The sequence below is a fragment of the Myotis daubentonii genome, chromosome 5, assembly GCF_963259705.1.
Source record: "Myotis daubentonii chromosome 5, mMyoDau2.1, whole genome shotgun sequence".
Classification (NCBI taxonomy): Eukaryota; Metazoa; Chordata; class Mammalia; order Chiroptera; family Vespertilionidae; genus Myotis; species Myotis daubentonii.
The window spans coordinates 16,341,278-16,359,143 of NC_081844.1; the positions used below are offsets into that span (position 1 = coordinate 16,341,278).

The 17,866-nt window shown below is 62.3% G+C and overlaps 2 protein-coding genes across 6 annotated transcripts in view; both read right to left on the minus strand.

The window, feature by feature from the left end:
• The window catches only part of DMTN (dematin actin binding protein), a 29,826-nt gene extending 20,882 nt beyond the window's left edge, over positions 1-8,944 (minus strand). Inside the window, exons 1-2 of one of the 4 annotated variants that reach the window (XR_009452922.1) lie at positions 8,702-8,944; positions 256-469 (exon numbers count right to left, since the gene is read on the minus strand). The gene's annotated coding sequence lies outside the window, so the exon portion shown is untranslated. Of the gene's footprint in view, positions 1-255; positions 473-1,437; positions 1,913-8,701 lie in introns of those variants that run through there. The other 3 variants (XR_009452923.1, XM_059696039.1, XR_009452924.1) reach the window with 3 other exon arrangements.
• A 440-nt stretch (positions 8,945-9,384) lies between these two features.
• FGF17 (fibroblast growth factor 17) lies at positions 9,385-14,946 on the minus strand. 2 transcript variants are annotated; one of them, XM_059695141.1, is made up of 5 exons: positions 14,912-14,946; positions 14,685-14,721; positions 11,688-11,832; positions 11,395-11,501; positions 9,385-9,892 (listed from the first exon to the last, which is right to left on the minus strand). In XM_059695141.1, the coding sequence occupies exons 1-5, from the start codon at positions 14,944-14,946 to the stop codon at positions 9,599-9,601; spliced, it is 618 nt and encodes a 205-aa protein (XP_059551124.1). In that variant the 3' UTR covers positions 9,385-9,598. The 2 variants fall into 2 exon arrangements, with proteins under 2 accessions (XP_059551124.1, XP_059551123.1); XM_059695140.1 differs by having other exon boundaries at positions 11,688-11,865.
• Between the last annotated feature and the right edge of the window lie 2,920 nt (positions 14,947-17,866).

Consider the following 17,866-nt stretch of genomic DNA (forward strand, 5'->3'; position numbering starts at 1 on the left):
GTCCTCCCTGCTCTCACTACCCCTCACCAGACCCACCCAGGAGGCTTGTCTTCCCGTGCAAGGGTCCCAGAGGTAAGGCTGGAGCGAGCTGCTGCCGGCTCGGAAGCTGTGGGCAGGGGCCTGGAGCGAGGTAGCGCGTGAGGAATGGGTAACTGTCTCCGGCTGGGGGGACGGGAGCATTCCCCTCAGGAAAACAGGCATGTTGAAGGGGGGGTCAAGGGGAAGGATGGGGGGAGTAGGGAGGGTAATCGGTACCTTCAAGGGCCTGGGGCGTGAGGCAGGAGCACGGCAGCTTCCTCGGTGACAGACACCTCCATCCCTGGGCGCATCTCCTCTCCGCCTCCCGTTGCCAAGACAACCTGCCGGCTGAGCCGGGGAGGAGGCGGCGGCAGGGAGGGGGGAGGAGGTGGCTGTGGCTCCTACTGCTTGTTCTTCAGTGATGGAGGGAGGAGGCCAGAGGTGGGTCTCTCTGCTGGGGGTGGAAGCTTCAGGAGCCAGGGCTCCCACCCAGCCTGGCCACTCTCTCCTCCCCCTTCCACAAGGCTCTGGGATTGGCTCCTGGGGTGGCCTCAGGGGGACCCTAATTCAGGCCCAGAGAGCAGGCCCGCCTCGGAGAAGGAGGCAGTCAGTGCTGGGCAGCAGCCCCCGTTCAGAAAGCTCAGCGTGGAGTTGGGAGAGCGCGATAGGTACGAGGGAGGGACAGGCTACACGGAAGGGTTAGCGGGTGGCTTCCAGCCAGAACGAGAGGGTCCGGGCAAGGCTGGGGCAGGCGCGTGGCTGTGGGCCCAGAAGCCTGACCCCATCTGACCTCTGCTTTCCCTGACGGCCGCCTCCTAGGCCCCACCCCTCTCCTTCCGCTGGACCCACAGGAGTCAGAGCCTGGGACACTGCTCTTCCAGGGCCACAGGCCCAGCCCCGCGCCGCCCAGCTCCAGGGCCGCGTCCCTTCCCCGGGCAGAGCCACCTGGGCGGGAGCCTGTTCAGCCAGCCAGCCCTAAACCACGGGGACTGCAGAGTGAGGGCTCCCTCTGTCGACCCGAAGTGTGTAGCTATCAAGGTCATTTCTTGCTGAGAGTGATCCTGGCATGTGTGGTGTTGGCTGGGGGTCCAGAGGCCACAGAGGGACGGGAGAGCCTTCTCTAGCCCTGCTGCACCTTCACCTCACCTCTGGCCTCATCCCACAGAGAGCCTGCTCTGCCTCCTGCCCCTCCTCCTCCTGGGAAGCCCCAGGCGCCCCAAGGCCAGCTGCCTGATTCCCCCCCCCCCACACACACTCCATTGCTTGCCTGCCTCCCATCAGGCAGGGAGGAGAGATGAGGGAAACACCTCCCCCAGAAGCAGGCAACACTGAAGACCAGGTGCCTGTTAGCCCGGCCCCAGGGCAGGTTCCGGGCATCGCGTGGCCACCCCCAGAGGGCTGGTCGCAGCACTAGCGTACCTTTAAGCCCAGGAGTGCCTGAGGCCTTGAGGATGGGCGCTGGGGTTCACCACAGGGGTGCCCGGACAGGAGGTGCCAGGCCCAGCACACCCAGTTCTCCACTTCTTTCCCCAGCAAGGTCACGGGTGCCACATGTCCCGGCTGAACAGGCCTCCCGGGGCCTGTGCAATAGGCTCGCTGTCCTGTCCGTCTCACTCCAGTGCCCCTTGCCCCGCCCCAAGCACGAACCTGCCAGGGAGGGGGAGCACCAGGGATGCCCCCCGGTGCCTCTGCCGCCTAAACATTAACTCCTAAAAGCTGACTAGGGCCCCTCGGCCCAAGGAGAAGAGAACTGCGCCGAGGAATAGGGGCAGGATGAGGACCTCGAAGACACTCTTTATCACCATGAGCCTGGAAACCGTCCCCCTATATCCAGTCACCAGACCCTCTGTCTCCTGGACCCCAGAGTTCCAGCCCCCAGCATGCTGCCTCAAATCCCAGCCCTGACCGCACCATTGCACCTGCTCACTCCCCTTCCCGCCAAAGCTCAAAGACCAAACTCCAAAATGTGACCACTTCCTGCTGATGCTCTCTGCAAACTCACTTCTGGCCACACTGATCACCTCCCCCTGGGCACACCCAGACCCACACTCACCTCCCCCTGAGCACACCTGACCCACACTCACCTCCCCCTGAGCACACCTGACCCACACTCACCTCCCCCTGAGCACACCCAGACCCACACTCACCTCCCCCGAGCACACCCAGACCCACACTCACCTCCCCCCCGAGCACACCCAGACCCACACTCACCTCCCCCTGAGCACACCTGACCCACACTCACCTCCCCCTGAGCATACCTGACCCACACTCACCTCCCCCTGAGCACACCCAGACCCACACTCACCTCCCCCCGAGCACACCCAGACCCACACTCACCTCCCCCCGAGCACACCCAGACCCACACTCACCTCCCCCCGAGCACACCCAGACCCACACTCACCTCCCCCCGAGCACACCCAGACCCACACTCACCTCCCCCCGAGCACACCCAGACCCACACTCACCTCCCCCTGAGCACACCCAGACCCACACTCACCTCCCCCTGGGCACACCTGACCCACACTCACCTCCCCCTGGGCACACCCAGACCCACACTCACCTCCCCCTGGGCACACCTGACCCACACTCACCTCCCCCTGAGCACACCCAGACCCACACTTACCTCCCCCTGAGCACACCCAGACCCATCTCACCTCCCCCTGGGCACACCTGACCCACACTCACCTCCCCCTTGGCACACCCAGACCCACACTCACCTCCGCCTGGGCACACCTGACCCACACTCACCTCCCCCTGAGCACACCCAGACCCACACTCACCTCCCCCTGAGCACACCCAGACCCATACTCACCTCCCCCTGAGCACACCCAGACCCACACTCACCTCCCCCTGGGCACACCTGACCCACACTCACCTCCCCCTGGGCACACCCAGACCCACACTCACCTCCCCCTGGGCACACCTGACCCACACTCACCTCCCCCTTGGCACACCCAGACCCACACTCACCTCCGCCTGGGCACACCCAGACCCACACTCACCTCCCCCTGAGCACACCCAGACCCACACTCACCTCCCCCTGAGCACACCCAGACCCACACTCACCTCCCCCTGAGCACACCCAGACCCACACTCACCTCCCCCTGAGCACACCCAGACCCACACTCACCTCCGCCTGGGCACACCTGACCCACACTCACCTCCCCCTGAGCACACCCAGACCCACACTCACCTCCCCCTGAGCACACCCAGACCCACACTCACCTCCCCCTGAGCACACCTGACCCACACTCACCTCCCCTTGAGCACACTGATATCACTGCTCACCTCCCCCTGAGCACACTCAGACCCACACTAACATTCCCCCTGAGCACACTCAGATCCCCTGCTCACCTCCCCCTGCGCACACTCAGATCCCCTGCTCACATTCCCCTGAGCACACTCAGATCACTATTCACCCCCCACCCCGAGCACACCAGGACCCACACTCACCTCCCCCTGAGCACACCCAGACCCACACTCACCTCCCCCTGAGCACACCCAGACCCACACTCACCTCCCCCTGAGCACACTGATATCACTGCTCACCTCCCTGTGAACACACTCAAATCACTGCTCACCTCCTCCTGAGCACACTCAGACCCACACTAACATTCCCCCTGAGCATACTCAGGTCCCCTGCTCACCTTCCCCTGAGCACACTCAGATCACTGCTCACCTCCCCCTGAGCACACTCAGATACAATCTCACCTTCCCCTGAGCACACTCAGATCCATTCTTACCTCCCCCTGAGCACACTCAGATCCAATCTCACCTTCCCCTGAGCACACTCAGATTACTGCTCACCTCCCCCCAAGCACACTCAGATCTGCTCACCTTCCCCTGAGCACACTCAGATCACTGCTCACCTTCTCCTGAGCACACTCAGATATAATATCACCTCCCCCTGAGCACATTCAGATCATTGCTCACCTCCCCCTGTGCACACTCAGATACAATATCACCTTCCCCTGAGCACACTCAGATCACTGCTCACCTTCCCCTGAGCACACTCAGATATAATATCACCTCCCCCTGAGCACACTCAGACCACTGCTCACCTCCCTCTGAGCACACTCAGATCACTGCTCACCTTCCCCTGAGCACACTCAGATCACTGCTCACCTCCCCCTGAGCACACTCAGATACAATCTCACCTTCCCCTGAGCACACTCAGATCACTGCTCACCTTCCCCTGAGCACACTCAGATACAATCTCACCTTCCCCTGAGCACACTCAGATCACTGCTCACCTTCCCCTGAGCACACTCAGATCACTGCTCACTTTCCCCCGAGCACACTCAGATCCAATCTCACCTTCCCATGAGCACACTCAGATCCAATCTCACCTTCCCCTGAGCACACTCAGATCCAATCTCACCTTCCCCTGAGCACACTCAGATCACTGCTCACCTTCCCCTGAGCACACTCAGATCACTGCTCACCTTCCCCTGAGCACACTCAGATACAATCTCACCTTCCCCTGAGCACACTCAGATCACTGCTCACCTTCCCCTGAGCACACTCAGATCACTGCTCACCTTCCCCTGAGCACACTCAGATCACTGCTCACTTTCCCCCGAGCACACTCAGATCCAATCTCACCTTCCCCTGAGCACACTCACACCCACACTCACCTTCCCCTGAGCACACTCACACCCACACTCACCTCCCCCTGAGCACACTCAGATCACTGCTCACCTTCCCCTGAGCACACTCAGATCACTGCTCACCTCCCTCTGAGCACACTCTGATCCACTCTCACCTCCCCCTAAGCACACTCAGATCCACTCTCACCTTCTTCCCCTGAGCACACTCAGATCCACTCTCACCTCCCCCTGAGCACACTCAGATCCACTCTCACCTCCCCCTGAGCACACTCAGATCCACTCTCACCTCCCGCTGAGCACACTCAGATCCACTCCCACCTCCCGCTGAGCACACTCAGATCCACTCCCACCTCCCGCTGAGCACACTGAGATCCACTCTCACCTCCTGCTGAGCACACTGAGATCCACTCTCACCTCCTGCTGAGCACACTGAGATCCACTCTCACCTCCCGCTGAGCACACTCAGATCCACTCTCACCTCCCACTGAGCACACCTCATATTTTCCCGCCTCAAGGCCTTCTCTTCATGCTGTTTTCACTCAGTTTCCCCTTGTGTGCCTTCTCTGCTGGCTGAAATCCTGCTTGTTCTGAAAGATCATGGCAAACCCCAGCACTTCCCACCTGCCTCACCCCATGCACCCTCCCCCTAAGAACCCATCGTGTGTGGGTGGGGAGTGGAGAACCTCCCACTGAGCATACTCCTGTTGAGGGCAGGAGGATCTAGATTGTAGGGCTCACTGGTGTGACCGTGGCTGATCTCACATGTCTGCGTTTTGCGCTCGCTCACTCATGACACGGGAATAATCTTATCCCCTAAAGAAGGGGCTCCATGGAGCCAGCCTTGCATGCTGCCTGGCCATCGCCAGAGCACTGCACATCAGGTCCTCACTTCCCACCGCTCCCATCTCCTCCTTCACTCTCTGGGGAGGTGCCAGATGCTGCTTTGCTATCTTAGCTGTGAGAGAGAGCGTTCTAGATGCCCCAGGGGAGAACTGCCTCTTCACGGGTTTACCCCCCCACCCACCCACTGCTTGACTGGGGACGATGCAATCTTGTCCATCTTTTTAATTAACGGAGGGGCTAGCACAGTGCTGTACAGTATAGGGAATGGATAAATCCTTGGATGAACTGCTTAGGGCCCGTCCCCACCCAACTACACCTAAGGGTGGAGGGTAAAGGCTGGATTCTGGCTTCTCATCCTGCCCTCACTGTGAGGGACTATACTATGACGGACGCCTTTCGGCCTTCTGATGGTTTATTGCCTCAATAAATCCTTATTCTGCATAATGTACTGTGCTGAGGACGGGGGAGGGGGGGCACAGACAGGCTATTTCCACATCTGCGGCACTTGCTATCCAGCAGATCCATGGCACAAGCATCAACAGTACAGTGTGGACCCGCTGTGATATGTGCCAGAGGGCAAGGGCGGTGAGCCGAGGAGACCAGCACAGTGGACACTGCTGCTTCCCCCGGAGAGCGGGGAAGTCACGGGGCAGGCAAGGCGACTACGGTCCGGAGGGCACGCTAGGCCGTGGGAACCTCATGAACAGAGATGGACACGCGTGCTTGCTGAGTGGCCAGGGCCGCAGTTTGCCAGCGTCTTGAAGAGAGCTATAGGGCTGGGGCTGGGAAGGGCCTTCTCAGGACTGAGCAGGAGCCTGGAAAGCCATGTGCTTGCTAGCGACCGACCGTGCGACAGGGTCTGGGTGTGTGGTAGGGTGAGGCAGGCTGAAGAAACGGACATTGTGGAGCAGGGGTGGGTGGTGCGTCAGGAGGCAGAGAGACCGTTTAAAAGCTGTGCAGCGGTTGAGGCACCCGGTGAGGGCTGGCAATGGTGTTCCCGAGCTGGACGAGGAAGCAGTCGTGGCGAGGGGGCGAGAGTTGAGACCAGACGGCTCAGAGGGACAGCAGGAAGAGCAGGAGAGGATGCCCCTATGAAGAGGAGGCAGGAACGAGAAGGTCGGAGCAGGGGAGGCGGAGAGGGTGAAGGCAGGACAGCGCTGGCAGGCTGAGCGAGGAAAGAACATCACAAAGGGTGGTCCTCGCAGCGGCGGGCCCTTGAGGCTGAGGACACCGGGGTCCGAGGCAGGCTTTTTGGCTTGGTGACTGGGAAGCTGCCGCCATGGGGGTCCCAGGGATGGGGCCGAACGGAAGGACATGAGAAGAAGCCAGTTTGCAACCACTAACAAGCGTGGACTCCCCCTCTGACTTCCTGCTTCGGCCCCCCTCTGCCTCATCTGGCCTTTTGGAGGACAGGACAGGGAGGAGAGATCAATATAGAAGCTATTCTTAGCTCGAGTCTCGGTAATCCCAAACAGGCACAGGACCTGAGGCAGCTCCTCCGCCTGTCACCTCCTCCCTGACACGGACAGGTTCTTCTGGCCCTCAGTCCCCCCTCCCCCCACCCGCACACTTGCTGAGAATCTTCGGGCACACAGAAGCAAGCAGGGTGCGGGAGCCAGCAGCGGGCTGGCAGAGGCCAGGGGCAGCCTCCCTCCTACCGCACGTTCATGCTTTACACCCCTCACCCCTCCGAGGGCCCTTGATTAGAGACCCACTCTTCCCACCTCTTCCTGTGAGCATCTTGGAAATGGCCAGCTCAGAGGGAATGAGCTGAACAGACACCCCCCACCCCCCACCCCCACCGCCCCGTATGCTGGGAAAGAGCCGGTCTCTGCAGAGGCACTAAATGGCGCGGTGAGCCAGGGACCCAAGGCCACACGCAGGCCTGAGACCTGCCAGGCTTGGGCTTGGGGTGGGGCACGGGCACCCTGAGATGGCATAAGCCTCCAAGCTGCCGTGCTCTCTCACCGTCCCCCAGTTTGTCCCTCTCGGCCAGGTCTCACCTCAAAAAGCAAGCAAGGAAACAGTGAGGGCTTTCTGGAGCGGGCCCCCAGAGGCCTGTCTGTGCTGGGGAGGTCAGAGAGGGAGGGAGGGAGGGCCGAGAAAGGCAGAGAAGAAAGCAGAGGCCAGACAAAGGGCCCGTCCACCTTTGAAGCCGTCTCTAACCCAAGCCAGGGAAGGTGGGGGTGGGTCTGGGAGCCTGGCAGGGGGAGGCGGTCTAGAGTTTTAAAGAATGTCTCAAATTCCTTCGGAAATCAGAGGGATTGTAAGACCTGCCCCTCCCCAACACACTTCCTTCCCAGGCCCCCCAAGTCCAGTCCTCCACACCTGGGGGCGCCAACCCTTTGTCCTCAGGTAATTGCTGGGCGTTGCCCCCGAGTTTAAAATCCCATTGATCTTGCCAGTTATCAGCTGTGGCTCCAGACCACCCTCCCCTCACCCCCTCCCCACACCCGCTCACCCCCGCCTGAAAGTGCCCCCCGCCCCCCCAGTCTTCACCGGGATTAAGGCTCTTTGTGACTGGGGAGGTGGGGGAGAGAGAAAAAAAGCGACCTGGTACAAAGCAATTATGACAAACTGGAGGGAGAATGTCCTGGGGCCTGGGAACCTCCCTCTGGTCTCAACTGCCCAGAGTCGGGGGTGTGGGGCTCCAGTCCGCACCGAGAGGGGGGTGACCCCTCCCACCGCATCCGCTCACACTCCCCTCTGCTCCCAGTTGGGCTAAACCAGGCCCCTCCACTCCCCCACTGTCCCGAGGTTTAGGCCCTTCCCCTTCGGAGAAGCGGTGTCTTTCATCTTTTCCTTCTCTTTCCATACCCCCCTTCCCCATGTCTTCTCGGAAAGAGGGAAACTGAGGCCGGGGTCCCTGCGCAGCAGAAGGACTGGGGAGGGTGTTGCCCTCAGCGCGGACTGGGGCTTGGAGAGACCTGCAGGGGAGGGCCTCCCCCTGGACAAGACTAAAAGCCAGGGCGGAGGGGGCCAGAGGCGGCTTTTATGGCCTCTGGGCTCCATCCCCGAAGGGCGCACCTGGGGCGTCGGGGAAAGCCCCCCCGGGGCGCGGGGTGGGGAGGGCCGCCTCTCCCCTCCCCCTGGCCGGCGGCCCCTGAGGGCCCCCTGGGTGTGCTCCCGCCCTCCGCCGCGGACCTGGGCGGCGAGGGGACACTTTCTGGTCCTCACTCCCCCTTCCGCCCGCCCGCCCGCGCCCTCCTCCCCCACCCGACCCTCCTCACCGGAAAAAAGCAATCCTGCTCGGCGGGCGGCTGCTGCGCCGGGGCGGGCCTGCTGCCCGGCTGGCCGCCCGCCCGGCCCAGGCTCGGCCCCAGGGTGTGGGTCCCCTGCGCCCCAACAGGTAGCACGGGACGCGTCAGAAGAGCCAGGAAACCAGAGCCCGCGGCGGGAGGGGTGCCCTGGGCCCCCGCCGCGGAGGTCCGCGGGCCTCCGGGCCACCCAGGCCTGCGTGCGCCCCAGGACGCCCCGCCCCGCCCCGCCCCGCGCCGCCTGCACCTGCCCGGCCTGGGCGCCGCGCGTCCCCGCGCCTCCGCGAGCGGCCCGCCGGTCACCAGTGCGGCTTGGGGGTTGGATCCGTCCACCCCTCGCCCCCTCAGATCAGCCGTTTGCAGGAAAATGGTTTTATTCTGGGGCTGGGAGCTGGGGCTAGGGGTGCAGGCCTGGGTAGTGGAATGTGAAGAACGGTCAGCCCTCTTTTTTCTCCCTTTTCCTTTTTTTCCTGAAACAAAAACGAAAGTCCCTTCCCAGGGGCTGGCCAGGAGGAGCTTGGAGGCGGGAGCGGAGTTGAGAAGAGCCACCTCCCCGCAGTCGGCAAGGCCTTGAACCTGCTGCCCGCCCCCTCGGCGCAGTGAGTCTGTGTCGTCGGGGCGGGCGTGGGGGACACTACAGCGTCTCTCCTGGGCCGCCACACCCCCGGGGCCCGGCCAGCGGCCCTGGAGGGGCCAGGAGGCGGCCCGAGGCCCGTCCAGCTTGGGCAGCCTGGGCGCTGATGCTTGTTGGTCCTCGGGGCCTCCTGGGGGTCCCGGCCTCCCTCCCTCCACCCAGCCCCATCTTTGGATCAGGAAGGGGGGGGGACGGGAAGGCTGAGGAGGGACAGCTGCCACCCCGGGGGCCCCCGACTACGTCCGGGGCTGAGGCCTCCGCGTGCGCTTGGTCCGGCGGGTGGGGGCCGAGCCCACGAACTCGAACTGCTTCTGCCGCTCGACCTGGTTGGGGAAGGGCAGCTGGCCCTCGTACAGGCGCTTGATGAAGTGGGCCTCCCGCTGGTTCTGGCGGCTGCGGGAGGCCTGGCGCGGCCGGCCCTGCCGCGTAAAGGCCATGAACCAGCCCTCGCGCCCCGCGTTCTGGAAGGCCGTGTAGTTGTTCTCCAGCACGATCTCCGTGAACACGCAGTCTTTGCTTTTCCCGCTGGGCTGCCAGGGAAGGAAGGAGAGGGGGGAGTTTGTCCACCCACCCTTCCCGGCGGCTCTGCCTCCCGGGCCTCTCTTAAGACCGCGGGGGGCTGGGCGCCCCAGGGTTTCTGCCTGGTGAGGTGGTGCCCTGGCCGCGCGGGGAGAGGGGCAGGCTGTGCTTGGAGCCAGACCTGCACTTAAAGGCAGGCTTGTCGTTTGGAAGTTGTACACCTCGAGCCAGGCATTCAGCCAGCGGAGCTTCAGTTTACCAGGATGAGACGTAAAGATCTAGGGCAGCGGTTCTCGACCTTCCTAATGCCGCCACCCTTTAATACAGTTCCTCATGGTGTGGTGACCCCCAATGTCATTGTTACAAATGGAACATAATTAAAGCACAGTGATTAATCACAAAAACAATTTGTAATTGTATATGTGTTTTCCGATGGTCTGAGGCGACCCCTGTGAAAGGGTCGTTCGACCCCCAAAGGGGTCACGACCCCCAGGTTGAGAACCGCTGATCTAGGGGATTGTGTGGTTTCCTGCTTAACCAGTGGGCACTCGTACACAAGAGCAGCCTCGGTGGGGGGATGGCGTTGCTGGGTGGAGGGGAAGGAGGCACCATGCTCTGACGAAAAGAAGGGGCAAACATTTATGGACACCAACTGTGTTAGAGCCATACAGGCAGCCCTTAGACCAGCGGTTCTCAACCTTGGCTGCACATTAGAGTCACCTGGGAATCTTTTTAAGATCCTGATTTCTGGGCCTCATCCCCCGGAAATTCTGTTTTTTTGTTAGGGGGTGGGGCCACAAAATTAGTAACAAAGAAACAGAATTTCCGGAGAATGAGGCCCAGAAATCAGGATTTTTAAAAGATTCCCAGGCGATTCTAATGTACAGCCAAGGTTGAGAACCACTGTCTTAGGCTTTACAGATAACCCTGATGCTATGCCCATTTTTATAGATGACAGCCCGAGGCTTGACAAAAATAAGTAAATATTTGGTGAGAACAGCCAAAACCGGAAGCCAGGATTGACCATTGCTAAAGAAATGGAGTTCTGCTCCACAGTGCTGGACCCACCACCGCGGCGTAGGTTATACTCGCACGCGGTCCCACTAGGTGCACGGTTACACTAGCAGGTGGTCAGTGTGCATCTCGCTGGCTGGGTCCGTGGAGCCCACTGACCTTGGGGGAGCTTCTGACCCTGTCTGAATGCACACTTTCAACCCCAGTTAGCCCTTAACCCGCAACACAGGGGCTGTAACATCATGTAGGTGCTGAAATTCTTACTCATTGAGCTGGGAAATGGCCCCAGGGATCTGAGCAAGGGCCCTGTGGCCCAGTCAGTGTTCTCAGAGTGCTTGTCAATCCAGCAGGACTCACTGACACGGAGAACAGAGTGACAGTGGTGGGTGAGAGCAGGAGAGTCATGGCCCCCGTCACCCTGCAATGGGGATGCTGCTGGCCCGGGGCACCCCACCCCAGGAGGATCCAGTCAAGGGTCTGCTCTCTCCTCCGGCCTCACCTTCCCGATGAGCTTGCCCCTCTTGTTCATGCAGATGTATTTCTCGCTCTCAGCCCCCTTGATGCGCACCCGGCTCCCAAAGGTGTCCGTCTCCACTATGAGCTTGGCTGTCATGAGGGAGAGACTTCTGTCTATGAGGGTTGCAAGCCCAGGGGGTGGAAGCCCCCCCCCCCAACCCACCTGACCTCCGACCTCAGGTGGGGAACACGGGGAGGCCCTGACACAAGACCCCGGACGAAGCAGGGGAAGCCGGCCAGGGGTACGGGCGGCCTCAGGTGAGGGCCGGGCCTCACCGAACTTGTTGCCGTCTTCAGCGGTGGCGGAGATGCGACGCCCGGTCACCTGCACGTGCTTGCCGCTGGTCCGGCTGTAGAGCTGGTACTCACGGATCTGCCGCCGGCTCAGCTGGTCGGTCATGGCGCCCTGGTCCCTCACGTACTGGTTAAAATTAGGAGACGGGTGATTCTCCCCCTTTGCGGTTACCAAGGGAAAAATAGTGTCAATTTGCTTTGGGTGACACCACCGCTGGTCCATCCAGGGGTGAGGGGTACAGAGGTGAGTGTGGCAGGGCAGGCCATTTGTCCTGGGAGGTCGAGGTGCAGGGTGAAGGGGGCATAGAGCCATGACTTTCTCCGGCCAGCGGGTGAGCCAATCATGGCCTTTCGGCTCCCTGTCCAGCCTGCAGCAGAGAAGTGCTGGCTGCGCAGGCCTGAGGACTCCTGGTGACAGAGTGCAGACGTGGAGTCGTGACTCTGGGAGCTGGAGGGAGCCTGCGGTTCTGTATCTGATCCCCGTATTCTATGGAGAAGGCGCGCAGGCCACACGGCTAATTAGAGACAGAACCCTGTCCTGCCTCTTGCGTGGAGCTTGTCACCCCTCCAGAACTCCAGGCGTTGGCTCTGTTAGCCAGGCAGCCAGCTTTCCTCCATCCTCCCCGCTAGCCTTGAAGGACCCACCCCAGCACATGTGCACACACGCACACGCAGCGGCCGGTCTGTTAGGGTCACTGGCGAGCATTGTGGGGCTGTAAGATCCTTGTCTCTAGCTCTGCAGGCCCCTGGAAGCATTTCTTAGTCGCCTGTGGGATCCTGAGCTGTGCCTGCTCCCCTGCCTCTCCCCTGGGTGCTCGGGGGCCCTCAGAGAAGCCAGGCCCCCTTCCAGTGTTCCTCCCTCCTGCATGGGTGCGGCACCTCCTTAGTGGAGGGAAGCCAAGGAGTTTCGAAGGTGCTGTCAGCAGTGGTCCAAGGGCTGCTCCCGTGAGGCCATCTGCCTGTGGCACAATGTAACAGAGGCTGGTGGGCATTGTGGCCAGCCATGCTGCCACCCACCCACTCCTCCAGGCGGGGGAGGGGCTCTTCCGCCCACACCGCCTGCAAACAAAGGCAGGAGGGTACCTGGCTCTCCTTAGCCCGCTGCGCACTGAGCTGAGGGATCCCTTACCGCCTCTGCAGCCAGGTGCAGCCTGACTGCCTCCCAGCTGCTGCCACTGCCTCAGCCGGCACCGAAATGCTTCTCTCCACCTGGACCCATGGCCTTGCTGGGACAGCCTTTCCCGGTCCCAGTCCCTAAGGCCAACCCTCTGGGCAGAGCTAGACCTGGACCGGCATCTGTTAGGGCCCCGCTCTCCTGGAGGGAAAGGTGGGAGTGTTGGCTTTGAGGAAGGGGAGGCGAGGGAGCAGCCTGAGGCTGACAGTGTGACCTGCCGGGGGTTAACCCTTCGTGCGGCACTGCTCATTTCCAACCGGAGCTGTCCGCAGGCCAGGACCCAGCCTAGGAGACCCCAGCCCGCCCCACGCGCCTCCCTCCAAACCCGAGGCCTGAATCTGGGGTGGGAGACCTGCCTCCCTGCCAGGAGGAGGGGTCTGGCTGGCCCGGGACCCTCGGTGGGGTCCGCCTGCCCCCAGCCCCAGCCGCCTGGCCCAGGTTCAGGCCCTCCGCCCCTCTTGGCGGGCAGCCTCCTCCTGGCCGTCTGTTCCAGGTCAGGAGCAGAGAGGCCCCCCCAGAGCCCCCTCCTCTCCTCATCCCCCTTCAAGCCCTGCACAAAGGCAGCCCCACGCCCCCCCACAGCCCACAGCCCACAAGTCGCTCTCCCCGCGGGACCTTGCCTGTCCCTTTCATGTTCCCGCTGTGGGGAACCTCCCCTTCCAGTGCTGCAGACAGCTGCTTGTCAGCCGGCCCCTCAAGCATGGCTGTGGTCCGGCCTGCGGGCCCCCTCCAGGGGGGTGCGGGGGCACTTCAAGGGGGAAAGGACAGCTTTGCCACCTTCCCCGAATCCTGAATGGGGCCTCAGCCAGGCCATAAACGCCAGGCCAGGCGCACCATTGTGCTAATTCCCCTTCCAGAACAGGTTGGGCCCACCCCCGCCCCCGCCCGGCCCGGCTGGGGGCTTTCTTCTGGCTCTCCCTGGATGTGTGAAGCAAAAGGCCTGGAACGGGGGCTTGAGCAAAAGTGGGAAGGAAAAGGGGGGTGTCTCTCTCTCCCACCCCCCCACTGCTTCAAAGGCAGCCAGCCTCTTTCCCTCGCAGAGAAAAGGCCTTACCTTCAAAAAAAGTCCCCACTGGATACGAAGAGAAGCGGCCCCTGGCCTGGGAAAGCCAAGCCGTGTCCCCAGCGCGTTCTGGACCAGTGCATTTTAATAGCTGCACTTTTATGGCGGATCACAAAAAGGGACCAGCCTCGAGCTGCAGCTGGGCAGGGGGAGGTGGGCATGGGGGGCAGGCTTGGGTGGGGGAGCCTGGAGAAGCGGACCCTGAATCTCGTCTCAGACAACTCCTTTTGGGTTTGACCTCATTGTGTCTGGAGTCACCTGCCCTGGCTGGGCCCTCTGCTCCCATAACCCCCCAGGGCAGCACCCCCAGGACACCTGTGTTGGTGGGAGTGCGGTCAGGAGTGGAATACACAGGTGGTTTTGCATGGAAACCTGTCCTCTCACGTACAAGCCTCACTTGAGCCATCACCTCCACCCTCTTCCAGCCACTCCCGGCTCCATCCCTCAAGTCCTTGTGGCCTCTGCACCTTGCCTTGGGGTGACCCAGTGTGGAGGGATGCAGAGCAAGGCAGAGACCCCAGGGGGAGCAGGGAGGGTCATGGGAAAGAACACAGATAAAAACCTCAGCCGATCCCCAAATCTGCCGTAGCCCCTTTTCCTGCTCCCCTTCAGAGCTGGCCCCCCTCACACCCCGGAGAGAGGCCAGAACCGGCCTCTGTCCAAAGAAAGGAGGCTGCCCCTCCCCCTTCGGTGGGTGGGAGACATGGGGAGAAGCTGGAAGCTCCCGGGGCAGGTTGCCTACCTGAGTTTGACAGCAGAGAATCAGTAGCTGCAGGCACCTGTGTGGGGACAGGAGGCAGACCCAGGTGTGGGTGCCAGCAGCCAGCCCAGGGCGCACCGGGCGCCGCCCCCGCCCCACCCGCCAGTCCGTGTGGGAGTCCCGGTGAGATTAGGGCTGCCGCAGGCTGGAGGTGGCAACAGAACTCCCCGTTTGTCTGTCGTTTGTCGGTCAGAAAGGCCGGCACTTACAGAGTGAAGTTGGGCAGCAGGCGGGCGGCTTCCATCGCTGGAGGTTCCTTGGGGCAGTGACCCCCCCTGCCCCCAGAGTCGGGAGAAGATGTGGGCAGTCCCCAGGGTAGAGTCCCAGAGAAGCCAAGGTCTCTTCAAGGCACAGGTTTTCAGGGGGGAGAGGAGGAGAGACAGGGGAAGAGGAGGAGAGAGAGAGGGAGGAGGAGGGGGAGGAGGGGGAGGAGGGCGTAATTGCGAGACTGAGGTGTGATGTGTCCACCTTCCTGGCCAGTGAGACTGCAAAGGGGCCACCGGCGGGGCTGCCAACCTCTCGGGGGCTCCCAGCGCAGGGGCTGGGCTGCTGGAGCCTTCTCAATAGGAGGCTGGCCTGTGGGCTCCGATCCCCGCGGGAGTGCCCCTCCTCCCCTCTGGGGGCCAGCTTCTCCCGCCCGGGTTTGGTGCCCACTCCCCACGGGTGAGCAGCAGGTATCTGCCGGAGGTGGTGGGATGGGAATTCCCAGAAGCAGCCTCAGAAGGAGGAGCCTCCCTGCAGGGGAGGGGTGGGCTTGGCCAGGACTGCGCCGCCACTGCCTGGCTCCCCTACCTGCTCTCTGGCCACTGGGAATGAGGGGGTGACTGTCCTGACTGACAGCCAACAGTGGGTGCAACAGCTTGGGGCCAGGGGTGGGAGGGAGGGGCAGCGGGGGCTGGAAGACCCCCACGGAGTGCCGAGAGCTGGCCTGGGGCGGGGACAGAGGAGCTGGCTGCGGGGCTGTGGCAGTTCCTCTGAGAGACGGGGACAGTGGTGCCGGGTGTTGGAGGACCCACGCAGATCACTAGTGGGCGTCGGGGGGCCCATCACTCGCTATCCTTCAGGGCAGCAGCCAGTCCTGGAGCCTCTGGGCCCTGGGAGAGTGCCCGGCAGCCATGTCTCTGACCGCTATTGCCCCATCCTGCAGATGAGGAAACAGGCACGCTGTTGGTCACCAGCTCAGGGCGACCCGGCCAGTGGATGGCGGAACCAGGTTTCCACAGTCCGAACTCTGTGTGTTCCGCACAGGCTGTGTCTGCGTCTCTGCTCAGGGCCCGCCCAGCCCAGCGCGTCCCAACAGCCAGGTCTCCCCTGCTCCTTCCCCACGGAAGGTGGTGATGGCGGCTTCGGAGGGGGCTGGTCCTGGGGGACCTCTGGGGGAACCCCTCCTTCACTCACACTCAGCTTGGCTCCCGGGGGTCCCCGTGCCCCTGGATGGGAAAGGCTGGGTGTGGGTTTATTTACCTGGGAGATGAGTGGGAGGGCAGAGCTCTCCCCTCCAGGCCTTCTCACCTTCCTGAGCCACATCAATCCACAAAATCGTCTGCCATCCATGCCCGCACAGACAAGGGGACCCTCCGCCCTGTCCCCCTCAGCACCTGGCTCCCCCCGGCCCAGGGAGCCCACAGGCCTGAGCTGGCCTGGGGAGGGTGGTGGGAGCCCCACCCCTGCACAGCTGGGGAGTCCAGGCTTGGAATCAAATGGGAAGATGTCACAACTAGAAAGGCTCTTAGAGCTTCCCCACTCACTGATGCGGCCTCACAGCCAGTCAGTGGTGCGCCGGCGGGCGGGGGGGCGGCAGAGATGGGGGTGAGTATGGGTGTCCACTCAGAACACACCCAGCCTGCCCCCTCTGCGTTCGCCCAGGCCCAGCCCCCTGAGCATTTCCATTTTCCACATTCCTCCCACCATTTGGGGCCCCATTTAAACTCTGTCTCTTCCATAGACACTTCCCCCATCGACCGCTCCACTTGGACTTGGTGCTGGCTCTGCCCTCGGGGCGCCAGTGCCCTGGTGCCCACTCCCCACCAGCCCCAGCTCCCAGGTGGGGTATGAAATGCGCCCTCCTCCTACCTTCCTCCTGAGGAGAGACATAGGGGTTTGCTGTGGGGGGTCAGCAGGGGCACAAAAGTGCATAAGGAAGGTGGGTGTGGGGCATCCCACCCACTGCTATCTGGGCACAAGGCCTCTGAGCCTGAGCCCCGATTCCTATCCGTGGGGGAAGAGCCTGCTGTCACTGGCCAGCCCCTAGCCCAGCCCGGGTCCCCATGGTAACAGGGGCCAGCAGTCCAGCTTGGCCTTGGGGTTCAGCCAGGGCACTGGTGCCAGGGGGCTCTGGGGCATGGCTTGCTTCACGGTGTGACATCTTCTGCTCCTGTCCCTTCCCATCCCACACCTGCAGGCTTGGCTTTTACGCAGCTTGCTCCTTTACCGCCACGGAGAGGCCAGTGGCGGCCCCAGCGGGGAGGCAGCATGGAGGGTGGTCCAGGCCTGGCCTCCGTCCCCAGCTCTGGGCCCTGGCCGCTCTAGGCTGTGGCTGTGTGACCTGTGGCCCGTCCTTCACTCCTCTGGCCTCAGCTTCCCAGTTTATAAAAAGGAAACAACTGCTATGGATGCTGTCAAATTGTCAGCTGGGATGAAGGACACCCCCTGGGAAGCATCAAATATCCTCACAAGGATGGGGGAGGGGAAGGAGACCCTCTTATGTGGTCCAGACTCAGTTTACCTAAATGTTGCCTGACTTTCTCCCTTGACCAGAGGGAGCTGGGAGGAGGGGAGAAGGGCAGGGTTCATTAACATTTATTGGGGGGGGGGCAGCAGGAGGTGATAGGGGAAGTGAGAAGTAGCCTGGGCTGCACAGTGGTTAATCCTCACTCCCGAGTGACAAGTTCGATCCCCCCGGCCGGGATGTCTCACACCTGTTTGTCCTGACAGCCCAGCTGGTGCAGACACAGCCCACCTGCCGACCTGCCCCCTGCCCTGCTGCTTTGCCCCCACCCACACTTTTCCTGTTGAGACCCAGAGGCGCTGGGGCTGAGGGTGGGGCCGGGGGAGGGCCCTCAGCAGTGCAGGTAGACCCCATCTTTGCTCTGTGACCCCCACTGCCTGCCCCACAGGGAAGTCAAGCTGGCAACAGGGTAGCTGTTGAGTGCCTTTGTGCACAG